Source organism: Fukomys damarensis, unplaced genomic scaffold, assembly GCF_012274545.1.
Source record: "Fukomys damarensis isolate Sample0158 unplaced genomic scaffold, DMR_v1.0_HiC HiC_scaffold_5, whole genome shotgun sequence".
Taxonomy (NCBI): domain Eukaryota; kingdom Metazoa; phylum Chordata; class Mammalia; order Rodentia; family Bathyergidae; genus Fukomys; species Fukomys damarensis.
In genome coordinates, this window is record NW_022900917.1 from 23366312 (window position 1) to 23393186 (window position 26875).

A 26875-nucleotide genomic window follows, 5' to 3' on the forward strand; every position below is an offset into this window, starting at 1 on the left:
CACCCTGCTTGAATTTAATAAAATCAGCGACATGTAGTGTCAGTGTCTTCTTGTTTATGAGGTCAGAAATGATCACATTTAGCAGGGGGTACTGCTTCTAACTGTCTTTTGATCCAAGCCCCCGTGGCTTTTGCCAGTCTTGTGTGAGAAATCTGTGCCAGTTTCCACAACATGAAAAAGCGTCATGCTGCAAGGATAAGGTTATGTCTTTCTTTTTCAGGATCCTTCCCCAAACTGTTACTTTCTTTTTTATAATAACTGGCATACATATATTACCTATGTCCTACTTTCAAAAAATATTTTTAGACTTTCATTTAAAACAGCACATACTTTTATTTTCAAATAGGAAAAATGCTCTATCAAATTTATGATTTAAAGAAAACAAAAAATGAAGAATCGGTTCTTAACTGTCTTAAAAATGGGCTGAGGTTGCCAGGCATAGTGACACATGTCTGTAACCCTTGCTACTCAGGAGGCTGAAGCAAGAAGATCAGAAGTTTGAGGGCAGCCTGAGCAACTTAGTGAGAGCATGCCTCAAAACAAAAAAATAACAAAAAACAAAACAAAACAAAAAGAGCTGTGAGTGTAGCTCAGTACTATAGCCCTTTCCTAGGATGTACCAGTTCAAAACCCTGGATTCAACACTCACTATCACACAAAAAAAGAGACATTGTTGGAAGTCTTAAATGATAAAATAAGAGATCAAAATAATTTCAGTCAGCAGAGTTCCAAAGAGTAAGGCAATAATAGATCTTGATGTCAGCGAGAGAAGAGACATGGCTCTAATTTTGGAATAAAATATTATTAACCAATAGATTGAAACAATCTCTTAGCTCTATTTTAGCTTGATATTCTGTAGTTTGAAAACAGAAAATACTTCAGAAATGAGTTATATTATCTAAGGCCTTTATCTTGCCACACTCTATTATCATAAGGCTCATGCCATGGTGCCTAGGACTTACTTTGTGAATGCTTTTTTCCTCTGGCTCCTTCCATTCCTCTGTCTTGCACAAGGACAGTATGACCACTTGGATACCTTTACCCAGAGAGCAATCCCATTCAGCTGGGAAGTAGTCCTCTTCAAACAAGTGGGATTTTACAAAAATGCATATGGGCATAAGGACAGGGACATCTACAGTAAGTCCAAACCTGGAGAAAATAGTGCAGATGAAGACCCAGGTTCTATCCATGGGCATCTAACAGTAGAGTGGTTAAGAATCTGAGTCTACATAATGTGAGGTGAAATAAATCAGACATGGAAAGTTGAATATTACATAGTTTGTCTTATATGAGAAACTCAAAATATGAATAAAGAGTAAAAGAAAGAGTAAGAAACAGAGAGGCAGACTTTTTGGAGATGTGGAAGGGGGTCAAGAGAGGGAGAGAGGGTAGGGAAGGAGGAGCTGAAAATTATCAATGCGTGTGTGTGTGTGTGTGTGTGTGTGTGTGTATACCAGTTCCCCCAAATGAAAGCTACCCATCATCATTACATACAGCAAACATACACCGATTAAAATAAAGAACCTGGGTCAGAAGATGAATGGTCACACTTAAATTCTGGTCTACACTGTGCCACTGGACAGATGTGTGAACTTGGAAACATGTTTAACCTTTCCACTTTCTATTTCCTTAACTGTGTGTGAATAAGAATAATTATAATAAACTTACTTGGAGGATCATATTAAATATGACATTTAGAGTGCACAGTATGGTAGCTCATAGTTTTGGATAATGTTTATGGCTGTTATTACCATAACGCAGGAAGAGTATTACAAAGTCTAATGGACAGATCATTCGCTCAAAATTCATAAGATCTAGGTTTGTCTGCTGTGAAAACAGGCTACATCAGAATTACTGCTAGGATAAATGCATAGTTCGTATTTGGCACAGAGTAAGCTCTCCACAGAGATTAATTTTCTTACACATATATTTTCTACTATACATCTTCCATACCTTTTCTATAAAGACATTAATATATTGAAGCTTTGGCCCATTGGATTGAGGAGTGTGCAGTTTTAAATGTGGAGTTCAACTACAAAGTTAATCAAAAAGCTTTTCCATTCTTAATCTTTTTCTCACCAAAGATTGTACATGGGGAACAACCTAGAAATCTGAGCCACATTCCTTGCTTTCCCCTTTGTGTTCTCTGAATGTTGTCACTTGTAGTCTTCCACACAGAACCTCATTTTCCACAGTTTTTCCAAAATATTTTCTTGGTCTCTGACTTTACTGCTCTTTCTTAGTTTCTTCTCAGATCTTTACCTGAAGCATGTATGCATGTGGCTTTATTCACCTGGGTGCACTCCCTTGTTCTAGCTCACAGAAGATGGAGAGCAGAAAAATAGCCACAGGAAGATTTATGAAGATATCCACATTAGTAGCATAGTTTTGAAGAAGCTGAAATCTTTACACAAAAACAGAACAATTGGAAAATAGCACAACAAAAAATTCTAGGAGACAACAAACACAGCAAAGCACTATCAAACTCAAATTACAGGGCTAAGGATAAATTCACTGCCACAAGATTTCTACTGCCTGCTGTCCTGGATGTTTGGAAGAAACAAAGGGAAGAAGAAGGACTCATCACAGTCGTGAAAACAGAGACTCCAAAGTGGCCAGTGAATAGTCACTGGCTCAAACTCAGAAACGTTTTATCTCAAAATGGGTGAACTGAAAAATAGGAGAGTGCAAAAATCCTACCGAGGCTTAAAGGGGCTGGATCTGTGTAGCTTCTATGAACTCTTGAAGTTAAATTAGCCACCATTAATGGTATGGCAGGAGGGACCTGCTGAGAAGAATCTGCTGAAAGTAGATTCAAAAGTGAGCGGGACGAGACAACAGCAGTAAGAAAAGAAGATTCAGAGAAAACGGAGGGGAGAGGAACAGAGCCAGGGAATCTCAGAGGAAAGTCATCACATTTTTGTTCTCTTTTTGTGGTTTTGGGAATACCCAGTACCTTTGCGCTGAGCTACATCCCCATCAACCACTCCCCCCTTTTTATTTTGAGACTGGGTCTCACCAAGTTGCAAAGGCTGAACTGGAATTTACGATCCTCCTGCCTCGGCCTTTCAGAATGCCAGGACTGCAGGCTTTCACCACTTCTGCTACTACATTTGTTCAATACCACGTGAGAACTATCTGAATCTTGTTGAAGCTAGAAGACCAGTTATGAACACAGACAACTTAGAAAGACTTGGAAAACATATTTTTAAAAATGTAACAACAGAAAATTACTACAGTCAAATTCTATGTAATGTTGTAAAAAAGAAAAAGTGAAATAAAGAACAGAATAACATCCCTGCAGACAATGAAAGCAGACCAAAAAGACAGTCCATAATCAGATCAACATGTAAGGAAGAATTTATAAAGCAAAAATACATTAAGAAAAAAACTTAAGAAATGAAAAAATACAACATAGTACAAGCTCAGAAATTAGGCATCAAAATTCAGAAAACAATTAGAAGAAAAATATGGTTTCAGAGATTGATTCTCTGTTAGAGGAACAAAAGAACAAGTAAACATATATTATCTTAAAATAAGAAAAAGAGGAAAACTAAATCTAAAAATTGTAAAGAAAAGAAACAAAAGGGATTGGAGAGGACATAAATAAAGAAAAACAAAATAACCAACTTATTTATAATAGAATCCTGGAAGAAGTGTAGAACCTAACCAAGGAATGGAACAAATACTAGAATTTTGTAATAAAAAATGTTTTCGTAAACAAAAAAATATGTGATATTAAGTACTAAAAGCATATTGTATACATAGAAAAATCAACTCAGAGCAATTACCTCAAGATATATCTTAACAAAAGTATTGGACTTTAAAAGACAATGCAGAAACTCTTTGTGCATCTAGATGTAGAGAGCAAATGACCTATGAGCTAAAAAATAAACCACTAGGTTCCAAATTTTCCAGAAGTGACTCTTTTATGTCAGAAGAAAGTGTAGTAATGTAGATAAGCTATTTAAAATAAAATGGATTTGAGGATTTTATATAAGCAGAAGTGACTTTAAAGATAAAGGCCCTCACTCCCCACAAAAATGCAGGAATATTGTTCCCATGAGCTCCACTCAGAAATCTGTTAGAAAATGAGCAGCAGACAGGCAAAATGACCAGAGAAAATGCAACCTAAAGACTGATACCTGAGTTCTAAGTACAGGCACACTTTTCTAGAGGCCTAACCATCACACATTTCAGCATTTGTGAACACAGAGCACAAAAGTAGCCGTACATTATTTTTAAATGAAAGTTTCTGGCTTTATTGATGGGTCATATAAAATAGATGGCTGGCAGAATTTGGCTAGCTGCTAGAGTCTGCTGACCCCTGATCCAGGCATAGAGCATCAGAGGCCGACAACATCAAAGCAGAGACAAGCAGACTGCACATGAGTCCCGATATTCACTGCCAGCTGTAGTCTTGTCAAATAAGCCTTGGATTCAATTCAGAACGTGCAGCAAATGCAGAGGTGAGACAAACATCCAACTGATCTGTGCAGGAAAGTGGTGCCATGAGTAGGTAATCAGCAAAGGGTAAACCGTGAGCACCGCTCTAGATTCTGCCACAGATAAACTATATAAATAAATAAAATGGATTACAGGCTAACCCCAAAATTAAGAGATCTAGCACATATAAAAATAAGCCAAACTCTAGTTTCTAGGAATGAACATCTGTGTGATAAAACCATAATAAAATGCAAATAAGTCTTTCCTGCACAGATCAGTTGGATGTTTATTTCCAGGAGAAAGAAGGGATTGTGGATGGACCAGAGCTCATGGAAGGACTTCCAGGGTGACTGGTAAGTTCAGTTTCAGGATCTGGTAGTGGTTGCAAGAGTGTTTGCATTATACCCTTTAGGTTCTACATTTGGTTTGTATAGTTCTCCTTTGTTTTATTTTATAATTTAAGGTTACAATATGTGTAGGAACTGGTCTGGTAGAAATACACTATCCTCATTATCCTTAAGCTGTGGGCATTGTCTGATAGGGGCTGTAACATCCAGGGCTTTCCCGAAAGTAGGAGGCTGAGAAAACCTGAAAACACTTCCACATTAGTGACTTTCATCACCTCTGGTATGTTATTTCCCTAACTGCTATCTTGCATTTCTTTGGAGTGTAACAGAGATAAATGTGATATTTTTCTTTATAAGAGCACAAAGCTACATTCATACATAAATTGGATTCACTTTATGTTTGCTGATGTTGATAATAAAATAACATCAAAGTTTCTACCCCATAAATACTCTGCTCTCTACCTTACTGCTCAAAGTCTTTCTCTGAATATCATTTTAGGCTCAGGAAGCAGATATAAGATAGAGTTGGAGTAAATGGTATCCCAAGGATAACAGTCTCTTGTCATTTGATTCCTCCTAAACAGTGAGTGTCAGGTGGATAATTCTATTTTAATCACAGTTTTATACCGAGTGTGTCTAAGTTGCTGAGTCTGTCAGAGACAGATACGTTTTTAAAGTACCATATTCAGTGTCTCTGTTTTCAATGACAAATTGTCTGACCTAAACAAATTCTAGGTCAGAAACAAACCCTGAATGTTAAAATATTATGAGCATTTAAAAAAAGCTTATTGTGGGGGAAAATAAGAGCTACTTAGTAAATATATGCACACTGACACATTATTGGATTTAATTTGCCCTTGTGGCTCATTTATGAATAGAACAACCAGTTATTCTGAAAAAATATCCCTGGGAACAGACAACTTTCTCAGAATAATTAATAAGCAAAATCTGTTTTCCAGTGGGAAACCTTAAAAACAGCAAAAACATTATATTTCATCAAATACAAAATGCTATTAATTATAAGATGCAACATAATTTTAGTAGTTTGTACATGACTAGTCTCTTGAACTGGAAAGCAAAATTGAGTGTCAGAATTTTGATACTCAAACTTCACAGGCAATCAGCAAGAAGGGGTCCATGCATACAAATTCCTCAGTTCCAAAATGAAGTGCAGACAGATGAACGATATTGGCTTAGACCAGGTAGCCCTCCCAGGGTAGACAAGAATTTTGTCTGCTGCCTCCTATCAAAAAGTGGTTGAAAGACAAATCTCTAGAGCAGCTTGATCATTCATTCCCAGGCTGATATCTCCGGAAGAGCTGCAGGATCCAGTCTCCTGAGGCCCTGACTGCAAAGGCTCCTGATTATAAAACTGCCCTGAAGAGCACTGCTGCAGTGAGAGCTTTCAGGTCTGAAAATCAGCAATTAAAAAAGGAAAGGAAACATCATCTAAATTGCAGCTGAATTTCTATTTAAGCTGAGAGTGACAAAAAGGCAGCATCATTTCAAAAATTCAGTTTTTCTTGAGTAAAAAGACAAATCATAACATCCTCAGAAGGTTTCTTTCAGAAAAGTTACAGCCTTTAGGCAAAGACTTATCAGGTCCTGTGCTGGAATGACTATATCCATGTTGCTTTAATAATTTTGCATCCCTCTTTACAGGCTTCTGTGTCATACACTGAACTAAAAAAATACTAATGTTGAAAGATAAACCTTAGATTTTAAAAGATCACAAATGTAAGTTATAACCTCACTATCAGTCTATTTTTTAATCACTGAAATCAAAACATTGAAATATTTAGAATGATTAAAGTACATTTACATTATTCAAAAAAAATCAAGACTCTGATAGAACAAAATTAATCCTCTTATGATATGAACAACAAAAAGCAAATTTCAATTAGACAGTTTGTGCTCCAGGATTGGGGACCTATGTAAAGTCAAAGATACTATAAGACAGTGATGAAACCCTGACAGAGATCTTGATTATTTCTTACAAAAACATTCATTTTAATCAGAGGCTCTGACTTTGTTCCTTTGCCATGGCAACAGATACAGAACCTGGTACCTAGAAGCTATAGTGATAATCTTTATTATGCTCAGAAGAAGCCTTGTGATAGAGGATTGGTGATCGGACTGGAATGAACTAATTTGAGAATTTCTACTCAGTTCTGAACAACAGTTTTTAATCCTTATAGAGGATAATATTTTATATTAAGTGACAAGCTTGACCATGAACTCCTAATGTGACTTCAGGCAAGTCCATCAACCCTTCTGTGTTCATGTTCACAACTCTGTGAAATGGAAACACGGGCTCAGTTTCCACTCCAAACAAGTCTATGTTTACTGGTTCACTTGGGAAGCAAAGGACCATTTTTCCTCTTCTTTCCAGAAGGAAGCTATTTTCTTATGGCCCCTCCACCCTTCTCTTGTTGCTGTAGAGCCTTGGCAAAGATCCACAGGAGGATGTGGAGAAAACAGATTCATGGCCAACCTGCTAATGAGTCTCTTGTCACTCAACATAATCCAAATCTCCCTATTTCATCACATAAGGAGCAAGCTCGGCTGCTTTGCTCTTGAACAACTATTTGTTTTCTTAATGAAATAAATTATTACAAAATAATTCTAATAATGAAAATACAGAAACACTAAGTAGATTCTTAGAGAAAGACAGGGGATAGGCTTAATTCTTCTGCTCAAAGAGGATGAATTTACAATACTGCATTAAACACGAATATGCTCTTTGAGTCTCCCCAATGCATAGTCAATGACAATGTTTTTGTGGTGATGATTGAACCCAAGGACTGCACACCCAACTGCATGCCCAGCTCTTTGTTTATATTTTATTTTGACACAGGATCTCACTTGCCAAGCCACTAAATTGCCTAAGCTAGGCTCAAACTTACTATCCTCCGCAGCTTCCCAGAACGTTGGGCGTACAAGTGTGTGTCACACAGCCTGGCTTAACAATCCTTTGTACTGGGGATCAAACTTGGGGCCTTGCACTTGCAAGGCAGGTGGCAGAATCACTGAGCCAAATCCCCGGCCCAGCAGTACTTTTTATTGTACTTGTGCATCTAACTCTGGAGAAGGAGAGCTATTTTCCTATCTTACCCACTGCCCAACTTGGGCCCCAGAAAAATTGTAGAACATTCTAGCAACCATCATGCTTAGCCTCATCACAAAGAATCCATCTGAATTATGAGTTCACTATGGTAAAGAAGGAAGCACTATCAACCTTTCTGAGTCAAAGCAAGGCACAATAAATGTACGTATACCAAAATCAACTGTGCTACATAATATTACATATGTCAAGGACAAGATTTGAGCATCTGACCAAGTGTGGCAGGGCTATATGCAGGTGATTTGTTTTGAGTGCATCACTATTCCCTTCTTATATCCCCTTTCTGGGTCCTAGAGTTTCTCACCTTCCTCCAGCTCAGACAAATTTTGAGTCCTATCCTTTCGCTCTTAGCAAGATTTCAGCCATCTTCTGTGATATAGTTTGAGTGTATTCCTTCAGAGTTTATGTGTTGGAAATTTTATCCCCAAAATCATATATATGTTAGTTGTATTTGGAGACCAAGCCCTTATTAGATAAAGTTGTGAGGTGAGCCCTTACGATGGCATTAGTATAGGAAAAGAGAGCTGGTCTTGCCCTGGCTTGTCATGTGATGCCCTCCACAATTTTTTGCCCTATCAAGGAGGCTCTACCACATGCAAAGAAGATATTCTTGGTTTATCCAGCCTTTAGAACCAAAAGCTATATAAGCTTATATTCTTTATAAGTTACTCAGACTGGAGTATTTTGTGTAACAACAGAAAATAGATTAAGTTATTCATTCACGAAGACTTTAGGTCTTTCTGTTCCCAAGGACATTTGTTCTTCAAAACTTTTAAAAAAGACTGAAGGATCCTTGAGAGTGAAAGAAAAGAATCTTTAAAGGTGATTTTTCAAGGATTCTCGAATCTTCTTCTAGTCTTCTCTATCACCTTCTGGTACATGTTAGGTACTGCAGTAGCTGTGCAGGTTCTAGGGAACCTGCTAGGAAAGGTGCTTAAGGTACAGTTTAAGCTGTCACTCCTTGGGTTCCTCTGTAGTGTTCCTGTTGAAGCTACATCCTCTTCCGGCTACTCCTCCCAGTGACTATCATCATGGAGATTTTGGATCGGGTCCACTTCTGCCCAGTGTGGGACTCTTCTAATGGGAGGCCCCATTGTTCTAGCAAGTTTTTTCTCCAAGGCTCTTTCCGGCCCAACTTGCATCACTTCTCCATTCTTAGGTACAAGACATACATCTGAAGTATCTGCCCATTATTCCAGCTCCCTCTCTCCTCTACCCTCCATGGACACTTTGATAAGCAAACCTTGTGCACTGTTGATTCCATTTTTGAAGAACTCCCTGGAAGGTTATGACCGTTAAGATGTCAACTGGAATGGATTAATATAAGCCTACCAGATTCATAAAGCAAGTTCTGAGTGTGTCTGTGGATTACTGACATGTAGGCCATTACCGAGAGGGAAAGATTCAACCTGGATGTGGATGGCACCAACCAAAAGACTTATAGCCTAGAAAGAAGAAATCTGAAAGGATGAAAGACATGTGCCTGTATCTGAAGAGCTCCAGTCTTTGGCACTGTCTTTGGATGCAGAGCTGCAGTTTCTTCAGCCTTCCAAATCAAACTCACACTGGTGACTCTCCAGTGAGCTTCTAGGCCTTTGACCTTGAACTAGTGCTACACCTTTGACCCCTCTTGTTCTGTGGCTTCCATCCTCTGCTCTGAGCAGCTACTGGATCCTGCAGCTCCCCACAGCCCAGATGGCCACTGTGGATTCTTCCACCTCTGATTCTGCAAGTCTACCTAATAAATCCCCTTTTGTAATTATACATACATTTTCCTATTGTTCCTCCAGAGGACCCTCACTAAGGCAGAAGTGCTACTTCTTTTGACGTTTTTGGACTTCTGGGAACTTTCAAAGGTGGCCACACATATTCAGTTTGTTCATTTTTTTACACTTTGCACTTCTACAAGTCTCTAAAGAGATAATGTAATGTCTGGTCTCAGTGAAATAAGGGAATATTGATATCCATCCATAAGTCATCCTACTCCAAGTCTAAAGACAAGGCTGTATTTTTCATTTGGACTCAGGGCTTCAAGTTGTGGCTTAGGAGGGAGGTGAGAGCTGACAGAGGTATGGGGTAAGGCTTTGACTTTCTTCCTAGTTAAACTCCCTCTCGTAGGGGTTCACTAAGCTTGATGATTACCTTTTCCATTCTTCAAAATGCAGCCTAATTGTGAGGTGTGTGGTTAGGGGATTTTCCTAATTATAATTGGATTAAAGAGAATTTTTACAGTTATGATCATTTTGAGGCCATATTGTTTACGTCTTAAAAAGATATGCACTATAACTAAGAAAACTAGCATGAAAAATTACAGAAGATAAAGAGGCTGTAAAGAGGTAATATAATTAATTAATTAACACATAATTAATCATGTAGCAATGGCAAGTATAAAAAGGAATTATTCTTTAAGCCAATTGATTATTTCCAAGGCCATCTCCCCCATCTGTCATCAATGACTTATGTGAAGCAGTTCCTTGATTTCGTTTAATAAATTAAGCCTATAAATGAAAACACTGCTGGTTACATGACAGTACACATATCATGAACATAGTAGTTCCATAAGTGTGTCATATTTGAAATGTAAATAACTCCATCCACATTTTTTCCCCGAGCATAAGGGACTAATTTTCACTTGTCTATGCAATTCAATCTCCTTGAAATGCAAAAAACTTGTCAAATAATTGGTAATTTTCTTTGTTTTGTTTTTTAAACATAAAATATCACTGAATCTTAATTACTGAGGGATATAATCTGATGGTCTGAAAAAATAATTAGAAGATCTATTGTCATACTATGCATAACAAGATAGCCATCACAATTAAATCTTTTATCAATACCAGTGGGGTCAGATTATTTCAAAGTTTAGAATTTTTTTACATTCTAATGAATTAATACCCAGATATACCACATATTACATTATATCTACAGCAGGATCTAGACCAGTACACTGTAATGAACATATTAATATTCTTTTACCAAAATCCTGAATACTAAAGTAGTTTTTTTCCTAGCAAATGTACTTTGGTGCTAAGCTTACAACAACAGCAATAACAAAACCAAAACAGGGAGGAGGGGATAAAGGGAGGGCAGGGACAAGGGGAAAAATGAGAACCAAGACCTGTCATGTAAAGGTACAAGATCTCAATGATGAATGTAACTGTACTGTAGACCTAAAATGTACCAATAAACTCAATGAGAAAAACAAAAAACAAAAAAAAATTCTGTTTTCAGAAGTTTTAGAATTTGGAATTGCAGATAAGGTGTGATGGAACTGTAGTGAATTTGCATTTCAACTACCTTCTGAAAGAATCTCTGCAAGGATTATGGAAATAGAAAAGAAAAGGTTGCCACAAATTTAGCATGAAATTGAAGTAGGGAGCTTGTATTGCTGCTTTCTACCTGTTAATTCTTTAAGACTCATCCACCAAGTGTCTCTAAGGCTACATAAAATATAGACTCTACAAAACACTTTGTCTAAAATGAGTAACTTGGAAGAATTATCCTCCCACTGATGATCAGCTCATTGAGCTTTAATTGTGCCTCTGATTTGCATGAGAAAATATAAAAGGGGGCAGAGAGTAAGGATTCAAGGAGAAAAACAGTTCTCCCCAGCGGCCACCACAGGTTAACTCCATGCAGTACTTCTCTAGGGAGTCCTTTACCTGTGGCCACAGGCCAGTCCCCCACAGTACTGCACTTTGCAAAGGAGCTGAGGATCCAGCTGTTTTTCACTAAACCATGCAGGGCAGGAGAGAGGGCTCACGTAACTTCAGGGTCTGTTTCTCTTTTTCAAACTGGCAACTGCTTGTTCTATCGGGTGAAAAAAACATCTGCAACAAAGTGATCAAGACAGTAGGGCAGTCACTAGTAAAAAGGCTTTATTTGATTCGAAAGGAGAGGCTAATGTTTGCCCCTTGTGTTCCTCTTGGCACCAAGAACCTTGACACAGTGGCTGCTCTTCCTAAGTCAGTTACATTAAGTGGATGGAGGCAGCCCCTCTCCATGAGCACAACTTCTACTTTGTTTATTGCTTTTCCAAAGACATCTGTGCCTCCTCGGGGTTGTGACTACCTTTGCCTTTTCCCTTTGGGACAGGAAGCACTGGAGTCTGCTCCAGGAGCTATTTATAACTGGCAGCGAGGTCCCACACAGCGCCTTTGCACTGCTGACGCAGTTGTAGGAGTGTATGTTCTGTCACTGTAGGTGGTCTGTTTTGACCATGTTAATAAGAAGATGGCTGACAAGGAGCCGTGTTTCCTTTTCAGTCATTCCCCTATACCTTCATGAATTAATTTGTGAGTTTGATAATTCTTTTATTGACAACATTTGTGCCTCGACACAACCATATGGGTCTCTGCCCATAAGAAGTGTCTTGGTCAACTCTGCAGGGCAATGCAGGCATTTCTAGGCATTGGGCCAGACCAAAGGTCTCCAGAAAGAAGCCCATGTACTTCAACTACTGATTTGCTTTTCATAGATCAGCTTACATCTGTATCCTGAAAATGAAGGGAAGTTTCATAAAGCACACTGATTCACTTTTTAAAGAAATCTGGATGGTGAATTTCTGACTTATAATTTTTCTCCAGAAGATGAACATCCCAAACTTTTATTTCAACTATTAGTTTGCAGTTCTTTTGAATTCTCTTCTCTACTTTGTAGAAACAAAATATTTTTGTTATTGTTCTAAGAAATAATCTCTCATATATGTAGAAAGTGCCAAGTCACATTTATCAATTGCTCCCCCAAACAAAGGCTGAGACTTGGATCATGTAAGTAAAAAAAGATCACTAGTCTTTTGTGACTCCTTATTGTGGAACAAATGCTGAATCTCCCACATATGTTGTCTTATTTTATCCTGCCAACATCTTTGGGAAGGAAGAATACTATTCACACCTGACAAAAGAAGAAACGGAGGCTAAGAGGTTAAGGATGGTATATATACAGACAAGGAGCAGGGTTATGAATCAAATGAAGTTTTACCTGAATATAAAATTATTCTTTACAGAGACATCTTTGTATATATCTTGATTTGCATGGTTCTAAAATGGTTTTCCATATTTTTTTTTTTTTGAGACAGGGTCTTGCTTTGTAGTTCAGGCTGGGCTTGAATACACTGTGTAACCCAGGCTAGCCTTGAAGCTATTCTCCTGCCTCACTCTTTTGAGTGCTGGGATTACAGGTGAGTGCCCCCATGTTCAGCAGTTTTCCATATTTTATTATATAGAAATAACTTATGCAGAACTGAAAAGCAGAACTGGCAAGTCAATAAAAAATGGTTTCACCCTTTCATAGTATAATTGCCTTACATACTAGGAAATAATTTTGGGCTCTGATTGACATTATCAGTGTTAAAATATTTTTTTGAAAGAAGTGGAAATGTTAAGAGTATGTTATCAATTGATTTTATATGCTATTTGTGCTATATATGCATTTCTCTTTTTCCTCCCTGCTTTTTGGATTATCAGCATGAAAAAGAGGCTTCTGTTTCTGAGAAATTCTAAAAATATTACTCACCTGCGCCTACCATGTTCTGCCACATTATAATCCTGGTTACAGCTCTCAAAAATGTCAGAACAGAAGATCATGAGCTGAAGAGGTGTCATAATCTAAACCATCTTAAAGGCAAGTTCAACATAATAGACTATGGAAAAAATCCAACTGTGAGAAAACCCAATGCTGACCTTAACTTTTAAAAAATAACATCCTCTACAAAATACTAAATTGTATGAGCACTGTGATTGAAACTGTCGATTCCTTTCTCTTTTCCAGACCTCTTCAGATGGCCACAGGATTCAACTGGCTTCTTTTTAGGGGCCCTGATTGCCTCCAGCACCAGTGGGATCCATGGTGGCTCGAGAAAGACACTCTCTACACCATGAGTGGTGAGTCCAATGACAGTATTTTATTGCTCTTTTTTTTTTTTCCTGTTTGATTCTGGGGATTAAGCCACGGGCTTTTGCATTAGACTAAATGCCCATCCCTTTAAAAATATTTTGTTTGAGACAGGGTCTTGCTAAATTGTACAGGCTGGGCTTGAACTTACATTTCTCCTGCTCAGCCTCTCAGAGTGCTGGGATTATGGGCATGAAGTACCATGCTTGGCTATTGCTCTTGACAAACAATCATTCCAAAAATTTGAAACAGTTGTGAGTAGAAATTCTGTGAACCTGTTCCCACCTCACTTTCTCCTTGGAGTATATATCCACTTTGGCTCTCCAAATTATGCAGAATTGGCTGGTGGTCACTGATCCACTCTTTCCTTCCAGTTGACTCATGATCAGCAGTGACCTGCAGAACATCCTCTGTTCTCCAGGGGCCCAATATATACTTTAAAAAATGCCTTAGTGCCTTAACTTGTCCTAGGGGTAATTGTTGGTAACATGATGGGATATGATACACTTTGTTAATACACACAGCTTTCTGACACTGTAAGAATACCTCAGATAGTCAATTTATAAAGAGAAAAGGTTAGTCTTGGCTCATAGTTTTAGAGGTTCCGGTCTTTGGTCTGGTAGACCCATGGCCCCAATTTTACTGGGAGTGTTACTGAAGTGAGTACTAGATCCATTGCTTCTAGGCTTCTTCTGGGAGAGCAGCACTTCATGGCAAGTGCATGTAGTAGAGCAAAACCACTTACCCCAGGAGGCAAAAGAGAAGAGGAAGGGCTGGGGTTCTACTATCCCCTACAAGAGCACTCCCCTAGTGATCTAATGATCTCTCACTAGGCCTCACCTTTTAAGGGTTCTAAAACCTCCCAAAGGCACCACAGGCTGTCACCAAACCTTTAACACATGAGTCTCTGGGGACATTCCAGACCCAAATTGTAGCCCACTTTAAGACAGTTGACGTGATAGACAAGAGTGAAAGGAGCTATATGGGGATAATCATGAGGTGTTTCGAGAGCAAACAATGCTCCCTTGGAGGATTAAGAAGTTTCCCAGGAGAAGTGAGGAGCTAAGTCCTGTACTGTATCACCTGGACTCTTTTAGGACCTGCCTGATGCAGAGCAACTGAACAACAGGAGGCCTTAAGAAGGACTTGAAAAGGGTAGAAGAAGGTCTTCTGCTGAAGGTCCAGTACATGACAAGGTCCAGTTGGGACAGAGAGTCTACTGGGAACTCAGGGAATTGTAACTGGCTGAGTTTGGCTGATTAAAATCACAAGGTGATGATGGATAGGACATGGAAATAGAAAGATAGCAAGGATACCAGATACTAAGGGTGAACTTAGATTTTGGTGAGCCTTTGGTATGCTAAGCAAAGACTCAGGACTTCTTTCTGAGGGCAATGGGGAGTCTGCAAGATTTTAGGCAAATAAAGATCAGTCTTATTTTCTGAAAACATTTCTCATCCTACAGGAGTGGAAGTATGGTTTGTCACAAAATAATAAATTAATGTCTGTGATGAGGAATCCCAGTGAAAGGTTGGGGGGGTTTGTCTAACATGGCCCGTGAGAAGGAAGAAGATGATGGGAGCAGTCTTAAAATATGCAGTCATTAGGATTGAGTGATTTATTCAAACATAGGGAGTCAAAGAAAGGGCAGAATCAAGGATCTGAGGAAAATACAAACATGAAAATGGTCTTTTGAATGGTAGTCACATGGGTCATTTCTTTTTTCTTTAAAAATTTTCCACATATTATAATATCATTTTAATATTATATATGTTACAGAGAAAATATGGTAGGTATAATATTTAATGATTCAATATTCTTTTAAAAGATGGAAATTAGTGAAAATGGCCATACTTCCAAAACTGCTATATGGATTCAACACAGTATCAATTGAAATCCAAGCAACATACTTCATAGACCTTGAGAAAATAATCCAAAAAGTCATTTGGATCAAGAAGAGACCTAGAATAGCAAAAATAATTCTAGGCAATAAAGACAAGGTAGGGGGCATCACAATCCCCAACTTGAAACTATACTACAAAGCTACTGTGATAAAACAGCATGGTACTGGCAAAGAAACAGACCTGAGGATCAGTGGAACAGATTAGTAGATGCAGAAACAAATCCAGTCACACTCAGCCACCTCATCTTCAACAAAGGGGCCAAACACTGTCTCTAGAGGAAAGATAGCATCTTTAATAAATGGTGCTGGAAAAACTGGGTTTCAAAATGCCAAAGATTAAAACTGGACCCATATCTCTCACCATGCACTAAACTAAAATCAAAGTGGATTAAAGATCTAAATATTAAAATAGAAACACTAAACTGGCTGGAAGAGAGGTTAGAACTCTTGAGAACATTGGCAAAGGAAAAGATTTTATGAACAAAACCTCTGTTGCCCATGAACTAGCACAAACAATCAACAAGTTTGATGTGTTCTTATTAAAAAGCTTCTGCACAGCAAGAGAAATGAAAAAGTGTGAAGAGACAACCCACAATGTGGGAAAAACTTTTCACTAGCTCTTCCTCAGATAAAGGTCTACTATCTAGAATATATAAAGAACTTAAAAAAAAAATCAGATCTCCCAAATTTAAAGACCTGATTAAAAAATGGGCACCTGAAATGAACAGACATTTTTCAGACAAAGAAGTAGAAATAAATAAAAAAAAACATATGAAAAAAATATTCAACATCACTGGTCATTTGAGCAATGTAAATGAAAACAACACTGAGATTCCCCCTCACCCCAGAAAGAATAACTGCTATGGTGAAATCAACCAGTAACAAATGCTCACGGGGTTGTGGGGAAAGTGGAACCCTGTTCCACTACTGGTGAGAGTGTAGACTGGTGCAACCACTGTGGAAATCAGTATGGAACTAGGATTGGAGGTCCCATTTGACCCAGCTATCCCCCTGCTGGGTATCTTCCCCAAAGAATGAAAAGAATCATACCACAGTGATATAGCTGTACCCATGTCCATAGCAGCACAATTTGTGATAGCTAAAACTTGGAAGCAGCCCATTGCCCACCAATGGGAGTCTTATAAAGAAAATGTGTGTGTTTTTTAAATAAAAATGGAGTACTACTCAGCCATAAAGAATGAGAAACTAGAGACAATTATAGCTAAATGGATGTACATTGAAGTGATACTCTTAAGTGAAATAAATAGGACACTTACGTGTAAATAATGAATAGTTTCTCTAGTGTGGGAAACTAAAAATATGAATAAGGACTAAAAGGTATAAATAGATAATATGAAATAGGAAGAAAAGGAGCAAAGGGGAAGGGGAAAAGAAGGAAGAGAATGGAATTAATATGAGAATAAGAAAAAATGTAAACAAAGTCTTTGTAGACAGGGAGGTGTGGAAGGGTTGAAGGGAGAGCAGAAGAATAGGGAAAAAATAAAAACCAAGATGGATTATATAAAGGTGCAAATTTCCAATGATGAATGTCATTATATTGTATACCTTAAATGTACCAATAAAATTAATCTAAAAAAGATGGAAATCATGATATATCAAATGTTAGTATAATTGGATAGTTATTATTGCTCATATTTGACTGAACAATCATGTAATAGTTTCCTTCTCACAACAGAGATAACACCCATAAATTAACACTGTAATCACCTCATATCATTTCATCAAAATACTGATACTCAGAATAAAGCAGAAAAACTATATGACCATGTGAGGTCATAAGCTGTAGTTTTGATGTACAAAACAAAGAATAATCCTCTCACAAATATTTTCTGAACATTTTGTATAACTGCTGTTTTGTTTGTTGTTGTAAGCCAAGAATTCTTATCCTTTATCCACTATGTTTGTATCATGTAAAAATATATTTGAAGTTTGATTACCAGTACCAAAAAATATACATATATATGTGTATGTGTGTGTGTGTGTGTGTATAAATATATATTTGAACAGAAAAACACTTCATGCCAGCAAACTTGGCTCTGTCTTTCTTAATTCATTCTGTAGCTATTAAGACTCTCTCCCAAGGAATTTGATCAGAAATGATGTTTTTTTAAACTTAGAAGAAATTTATAGTGATAAGATATTTTTCTTCTTAGGAATGAATATTGTTGAGAATAGTAAAAATATCTTTTTAGAATTTGTAAAATACTTTGAATAAAATTCTCAAATATACACAGAACGGAAACTATGAATGTATATTTAAAAGTTCTCCTAACTGACCATTGTGTGACCAATTTGATTTCTTTTGTTTAAAAACTTTCAATATCCCTCTACTGCTTAATGATTAAAATCTAAATTTCCTGGCCAATTTGCCTTTTAGCATGATTGTCCACAGGTATTCCAAATTACTGCATGCTTTATTTATATTTTTTAGTTTATTTCTCCTTAGTATATGTTTGTGATCCATAATATTTACTCATTTGGGGAAATTGGTATATATACATGTCACCTCTTAATCATTTTATTTCCTTCTCTACTGCATGCTTGAAACACACTGTATCCACAAGTTTCCATGAAAAGCATTGTGTATCTTGCACAATGTTTTTGTTACTTCTTTTCCTTAAGGTGACTTCCATTCCCACTATGTTCCAGCAGTCTTTGTCCATAGAAACTGAATTGAAATATTGTCTACTCCATGATAACGCTCTAGATTAGTTTGACAAAATGATGCTTACCTAGTTTCTATTGCCGCAAATGGTTTCAACCATTCCTAGCAACTCTGTTTAAAGCTTTGTGTTGCAGACAGTCTTGCATTACCCTGCCTATTGATCCATACACTTACAGAGATAATTATGGGACCTAATAAAATATTTGATAAAATATGATACCAAAATAAAGATCTTTAGCATTGTGCTTGGTAAGTAGTGATAACCCAACAAATACTAGCTATATTAGAATTGATGATGATGATGATAATGATGATGATGAGGATGACGATGATGATGAATCTGATGATGGTTTGACAAGAAAAACTAAAAGCTCTTCTGGGTATTTCAATTCCACAAAATAACATATGTATTAGTATTCTGATATCTCCATGCACAACTAATGAAAGTATCATCCCATACATTCAGAGCCCAATCATTTGTAGGACAGTTGATGAAAATGAATAAGATGTAAATCAGAGAGTCAAATGGAAGTTTGTTCAAGTCTACAGAAACTTTTAAGACAGATTTCCTGAGATCCCAGGTCATTTAATAAACCTCAAGGCTACCAGAACTACATCTCTTGTGTTACTACACAGTTGAAGGTCACCGAATGAATCATTTCAAAGGGGCTATAACACACACCAGGAGCTCTCCTGTCCTGTAGCCTCACCTGTAAGACAGTTTTGCATACATTCATTTTCTTTTTGAATGTATTTCCAAAATAATGACTTTGGGAAAACTAATCCTCCAACGATATTTAGTATTTTTTAATTACAATGGCAAACCCGAAAGAAAGAACACCTTCAACAAGACAATAATTGATGCTTGTCAGATTTGAGAAATACAACAGAGACCAATTTTTAATCTCCCTCCCTACTTCAGACAAAAGAAATGAGTCATATCAAATTGGATTTTCATGACAGAAGGAATGACATGCCGTGTTGTGTAGGCTCCATGAAAGTTTATATTAACTTCTCTTTCCCAATTCTAGCCTTTAATACTTCAAAGATTAGTTCTTTAAAAATGGGGCTATAAATTCATTCCATTAACTCTAGTTTGGAACTATATCCTTAGGTAAAGTAAACCAGCTTTTCTGTTTAACTTAAACAGTGCACTCTGCACTCATTACTTCATTAAGCAGAAAATTTACTTCCATTTTTTTATTAATAATGTAGATGTTCTATGTAATGATTTAAGAAAATTGAAAAAGATTTCCAGGAAAGAAATAAAGAGCTATTCAAAGTCATAGGTACATGGCACAGAACAAAAATAATTTCTCTCTATACCTTAATTCTGTTTAGGGTGTGGGGAAGAGGAGTGGGTTGAGGGTATTGGGAGAAATTGTATGAAATACAAAATTATCATAAAAAAGTGACTTAATGGGGACCTTGTCTAAACCACAAGGTATATCACAGATTTTCTTGGGCCTTCTAATTATAAGTCTAGGAATGTATTGTTAGCCAAATGCTCTACCACTGAGCTACATCTCCAGGAAACTGTTCAGTTATTTTAAATCAAGTCAAGTAAAGATCATGTGCAAGACCACTGCTTGGTTCCTATGCACTCACTGGAGAAACCCTAACTCAGTGAAATGCTGCATGCTGCAGCGCACAGTGACCTGACCCTATCCTTCCAGAACTACAGCTTTTCTGGACCCGAAACAGTTTTCTAGAAGAATCAGCCTCCAAAACTGGCTTCTTAAAAAAACAGAGAAAGCTCACTATGTGCAGGTGCCTTTATCTTTCTTTATTATATTCCATTTATTCTTTGAGACTCACTTGAATTTTACTCTGAAGTTTCAGCTGACTCTTCAGTTCACACTGATCTCTCTGTTTTGGAACATCAAGTTTATTTATTACCCTTGTCAGTGAATTAGCAATTGATTTAATATATTATTTGTTCACTGTTATATTGTTTCTGTGTCTTTTCTCTTTGGATAACAATACATAAAAATCTAGTAACGTTTTACAAGTTTACATTTGTAGTATTTTGTGACTTACAAGCTGCATTTTGTATCATGTAAATGATCTTATTCCTCTAAAATATAATACTTTAAAGTGCTGAGTCACAATTTCTTGTTGTCTGTGGCACTGAAATAGAATTAAAATCCTTATAGAACACAGCAGACATAGCATAGCTTCAGAGTTCAAATCAGAAAAGTGGTGATGATCAGTCACGAGGTTAAAGACTGTATAGATTAGTTTCTCTGGGAGACAGATGAAGTGGTTGGTCTGTTTATTTATTTTTTCAGTACTGGGGATCGAACTTGGGACCTTGTGCTTGCGAGACAGGTGATGGAACCACTGAGCTAAGTCCCTGGCTCCTGGTGGTTGGTTTTTAAAATCTCAGTGCTCAAACCTGGGATATTAGCAAAGGAAAACAAATGGCATATCACAGATGGAACAAATATGTGTACAAAAACCACTCATTTTGCAATATCCCACCAATATTAAGCTAAAGATAGAGAGATCATTCATAAGTGCAATACCATATAAAATATATATGGATTGATTTAACAAGAAATGTTTTGAACTATGAAGTATTGTTAAAAATTTAAATGAGGTATAAAAGGAAACTTGAATAAATGCAGAAATATGGGCCCACCTGAAAAGAAAGGGGTAATAGTGCTAAGATTACAATTTTCTCAAAGTGACTTGAAAAAAATTTAATGATAATCCAGTGAAATATTAAATGAAATTTTCCATAGATACGGGAAAAAAACCCAATTTTAAAACTTATGCAAAAAAAATGGCCAAACAAAAGGAAAAATATTTGGGAAAGAAGAATGATGAGGGAAGACTTACACTTTCACATTTTCAAGTATACCTAAGTATTCAAGAATTCAAATAATATGTCAATGATATAGGAAGACATTGTTTTGTCAGTGGGACAAGATAGTGAACCTTGACATAAAACTAGTATTTATCATAAATATTCAGAAAATGTTAAACATGGTATTTTAAGGGAATGGACAAAGGATAGCTTATTCAAGAATTAGTTCTAGAATAATCAGCTATTGAGGCAAAAAATTAAATAGACTCCTATTTGGATGCTTTGAAATTCTATCTAGAGCTCAGAAGGCCACCAATGGCTTTATTGCTCTGAAATATATTAGCATTTTTTGAGTAACATATTTCACTCTTCTAAAAAGTAGAAAGTTAAATATTGCTTGATGTGGGATGTTAATATCTCTTATTTTTTCACTAGAATTTCATCTATTTCTTAGATGCCAACAAACTATGTATTAAATACTATTTGAATTTCCATGCTAGAACTTCCTTATGTACTTTCATCTTTTGATTTTAGTATTTAAGGACCATTTCAGCCTTTATTATCATGGGCTCCTGTCCATAATTCCTTTCACATGGTCTTCACATGGTCCTACATTGAGCTCTGGGCAACTACTTCTTCATTTGTCTTTAAAAAAACATGAAAATAATTCTAATTCTAATACAAAGGCTGGAATTCTCCATGTCTTTGCTGATCCACAGCTGAACTCTGAGAAGTTCAACAGTCTCAAACCCCAAAGGTGGGGCTGGGGGTATAGTTTCAGTGGTAGGATGCTTGACTTGCTTAACTAGCATCCATGAGGCCCTCAGTGTGATCTCTCTCTCCCTCCCTCCCTCCCTCTCTCCCTCTCTCTCAATCATAATCAAAGATATCTAAAACTAGAAAAATTTTTGTGCATCATGATTATAACTTGGAATGCTATATTTGTAATATGTTCAATATGGAACCACAGACATTTTAAATTAAACATTTAAAATGAGAATTACTTAATTCAGATATATCTCTCTATGATTTCAATAAATAAACTATTTTATAATCCCCCCCTTTTTTTTGTACCGGGGATCAAACTCAAGACCTTGCACTTGCCAGGCAGGCTGCGGCACCACTGAGCCCTGTACCCTCATATTCTTACTCTCAGAGTCAGTAGGCACTGCAGAGACTTTCAGCAGAGCATGGCTTCCCTCTGACAGGACCATGCCCCTCAGGATTTAACTGAGTGATCTTTGCAAGAAACTTGGGTTCCCCTTTATCAGGTGCTGAGCAAAGAAATCAGGCCAAGACTGCATGAAAGATTTTCAGCTTCTTCTCGCCTATCAGGTCAAAGATAAAACCTAAAGAAGCTTCTCTCCTCCTTCCCCTGTGCCCAGTCTCTACTTCTTCCCTAAACACTCTTACATAAAAGAGAGATCACTTCAGGATACAAAGGAGATGCCAAGCTTTTGGAAAGTGTTTTCTTATGGTTATTCTGAAGCCCAAAATTATTTTTTTCATTTTACTTTTAATCCACACTTAAAGGATTATGATGAAACTATAATAAAAAATAAATATTCTTATTTTATGTAATCTAAGAGGTTATTTTTCAATGCCATATTTGATATTATTTCAGCTCTGATATGTTGCCTGAAAGAAAGGTCTTTGTTTCAAGATAAACCCTGCATAGAATGTAGTAATTAATAATCTTTTCTCCATATTGAAACGAAGAAACCTATTAGCGAGTCTTCTTCTTTTTCTTTGTAAGACTTATAAACACAAAGACTGTAATCTTTAAATGTTAAAGGAATGTGAAGCCTAAGGAATCCTGGATGCTAAACACAAAAAACTAGGGATAGAGGAGAGATGCAGAGACTGAGGTGAAGGAGTCTAGAGATGCCAGAGAGAGAAGCCATCAGGATATAAGAATCAAAAGTAACGGAGGCTCAGCTGTGCTCAGTCTCAACTGATTGACAAACATAGTTGTGTGTGTGTGTGTGTGTGTGTGTGTGTGTGTGTGTTTTCTGATTTTAGTTACCTTCATGCTTTCCAATGACCATTTGGAATTTGACATACCATGTTTCATGGCAGAAAAATAAGCAATTAAATAGTCCATGTATCCCTGGAGGATCTCTTGAAAGGCTGCGATTAAGAAGGAGGAGAAATGAAATAATAATGACATGCTTTATCTGTCCCAAGTCACCTTCTGGGGTTTAAGTCAAGCAGCTAGAACCCATTTTATCTATTCTCTGACACAGCAAACAGATGTACTGTCAGTCAAGATAGACCACAAATAGCTTGTATTTCATTTTTCATAAAAGCCTGGAATAATCAGCCTTTCCCACTGAGACAGAACTTTTCATCTGAGTAAAAATATACCAAGATTCTTGAAAAGAAATGCTGGCTGTCTCTCTCAGAGAGCTTCACTGTGTTAGTCAGTAAGGGGAAGATATCAGCTCACCAGCACCTTGAAAAATATAAAAATCCTGCATTTCACTCATTTTTGAGTCGTCACACTAAGGAATTGTTTCTAATTTTATTTTCTATCAGTTCATTTCTTTTTCCCATGTTCTAAAAATTCAAAGTTGCATGTTTTCTTTGATTAAGCAGTATGATCATATGAATCAAATTCATTTTTATGGGTCAATATCAAGATAGATTTTGTAAATTAAGGAGATCAAAATAATAGACAGACTTCAGTCTAAGCTCTACAAAGCCTCACTGCATCAATTTGAGGAAAAACAATGTATTGTTATTACATAGTTATAAGAAAGATTATATGCCTTCCTTTTTTTGCCTATTGAAAGAAATGTGGACAAATTTTCGATAAACTCAGGAGCTAATTTTCTTTAAGGAGCAAAGCTTTTGGAGCCATATGAATATTCATTAATTAATACATTTATTTAATACATCAGTCAATATTTTGAGTGCATTTTTTGTCAGGTCCTGTGCTAGGCTCAGGTTAAACTAAGAAAAAAACCCGCACCAGCTCTTCTAACTCCTTACAGCCAAAAAAAAAAAAAAGAAAAGAAAAGAAAAAGAAAGAAAGAAAGAAAGAAAAATGTATATGTTCACTTATTTTGATAATTATTAGCATGGACCAAATGATACTCCAATGGAGACGACTTTAGATATGTAATCAGTGAAGATTTTTCTGAGTCCATGTTATTTAAGATGACACCTAAAGAATGAGAAGAAGCCAGCCAAATCCAATGGAGATTTTTTTAAATGACTATTTCCTGAGAGAAATTCCCACAGGACAAGGTCACTGTGCAGTTTCCAAATTCTCCTGAAGAAATCTAGAGAAAACACTTTCTGATCCTTTTTTGTTTTGTTTTGTTTTGTTTTGTTTTCCTTGCTCTGTCTTTCTGTAATATGTTATTTGGGTATAGGATGTTCTGGACTGATGCTTTGATCTTCTGTTTTGCCTTACATTTGGGGAGACTTTCTAAACTTTATTCTCCAAAGTCCTGTTGCATATTTATTTCCACTCTCATTTTAATTCCCAAGAACTAACTCTCTCTGGTGTGTGCTTCCTCCCTCTCTCTTTCTCTCTCTCCCTCTCTCTGGAAAGAAAGTGAACATTCCCCTTATATCCTCACTTCAACTCCAAGCTAATTATGACATGATCTTTTTTTTAAAAGAGTGCATTTGCTGGCTTATTCGCATTTAGGATGCAGGCTCATATATAGCTTTGCCTATAGTACACATCATGAAAGATGTGGCTCCTCTCGGCCCCACCTTCATCTCACATGATGACAGCCTTTGGTTTTGTACACGAGTCTCCTTTTCATTCTCATTTCCTGGAGTGCTTGTGCCCCTGTTGGCTCAGCCTCTGCGTATACTGCTCCTATCTCCCTTTTGTCCGGCTCTGACTACTCCATAAAGATAGAGGGCTAGACAATTCTTTATTTTTTTCTATAAAATGATATGGCCTTCTCCTTAAATCCTTCAGTGTGGTCTACAGCCAGACCACCCTGAATGCACCTGATCTTGTCTGTCTAAGCCCTTCTATGTGAGTTAGGTGTCCTGCCTTCCACTTCTTTCTGTCACACTGGAATGGAATTACTCATTTACACACTTGTGTCCCCATCAGACGGACAGCGGCCTGAACAGTTTCATCAGAACAAAGTGCAATCTCTGCAGCATAGTGTTTGTCATACTATGAGTAACTAAAATAGCTCATTCAATACAAGAAAAACAAATTGTAAAATGTATATAATTATACATCTATAAAAAGCAACACATATTTTCATGATACATTAAAATAGGCATAATTTCCAATAGCATATTTTTCAAAGAAGAGTTTTATAGAAAGTAAACATCACCATTTCCTTACTTTCTTTGTTTTGCCCATGGCCTTCAGGATAGAGAGGTTTAGGTCTTCAAGTGCTGCCAGGACATTCTCATACTCGCCCAAATGCTGGGAAAAATACTCTGAAAAGTTAAAATATTGAAATACATTTATTTTTGGATATAGGTAATCATAAAACCAAAAATCAACTGATAATTTAATAACTGAGTAAAATGAATGTCAGCTATAAATGAAAAATGGAAGTCTTTCAAATGATACTAAGGCAAGGACAAAAAATATAATACATAACATGAAATAGGAAGAAACTCTTCAAAAAGAAAAGGAAAAGGTGAAGGGAGGGGGGAAAGAAGGAAAAAGGGAAATGAAGGAAAAAATGGAAACAAAGCTTTTGTAAATAGGGGGGAGGGGTGGAAGGGAGGGGAGGGAGAAAAAGAGGAATCAAGATACACCACGTACAGGTACAAATTCCCTTAGATGAATGTGACTGCTGTGTACATTAAATTGTACCAATAAAATGAATGTTAGAAAGGAAGTCATCTGAAACAAACAAACAAACAAACAAAAGAGGGAAAGAAACTCTATCCGGGGATTTATCTCAGTGGTTCAGCCGCATGCTTCTCAAGCGCAAGGTCTCAAATTAGATCTCCAGTACCAAGAAAAAAGAAAAGAAAAGAAACTCTAGAGGGTTACCATCATTCATGAAACAAAGTTCTTTCTTACAAAAATGGAGCAAAATGAATCTGGAACTACTGACAAGGATGTTTACATTTTTAAAAAGTCATTCTTTTACTCTTAAAGAATCATTCTTGACAGTAAATTGTTAGATCTCCTTAGGGTAGTAGTTTTAGAAAAAAATGTTAAGTTACATTTTGTTGCTTCTTCTGAGAAACCATTAAGGATGGTAAGCTCTCTCCAGGTTAAGAGTAAGTGATGTCACAAACCTGCTACAGGACTGGCCACAGAACTGTTCTTATTGTGGTTTTTAAAAAACAATTTCAAAAATGTTTTTCAAAGAGCAAAAGCCTGCCAGGGATTTAGTTAAGTGGTTCCATGGCGTGCCTTGCAAGTGAAAGGACTTGAGTTCGATCCCCGGTACCAAAAAAAACCACCAACAACAACAACAAAAAACACAAAAAAACAAAAAAACAAAAAAAACCCAAACAAACAAAGAGCAAAAGCCATGTTTATTTCATTGTTCAGTTATGAGAAACAGCGTATTGGATATTATGATTAAAATGAAAAGTATTGAGCACTGGATTGATCCCAAAATTACAAGTTGAAATCAAGCAGAGAGAAATGTTAAACCTAATATTTACCTAGAGAGATCTGTACATTTCTTTTTTTTTTTTTTTTTTTGAGTTT

The 26875-nt window shown here is 36.7% G+C and overlaps 1 protein-coding gene across 1 annotated transcript in view; it reads right to left on the reverse strand.

Annotated features, from left to right (window-relative positions):
* Positions 1 to 26875, reverse strand: part of Necab1 (N-terminal EF-hand calcium binding protein 1) — a 156197-nt gene that overhangs the window by 43918 nt on the left and 85404 nt on the right. Inside the window, exon 5 of the mRNA XM_010611999.3 lies at positions 25538 to 25635. Coding sequence (XP_010610301.1) covers positions 25538 to 25635 — 98 coding nt within the window. The remainder of the gene's footprint in view (positions 1 to 25537; positions 25636 to 26875) is intronic.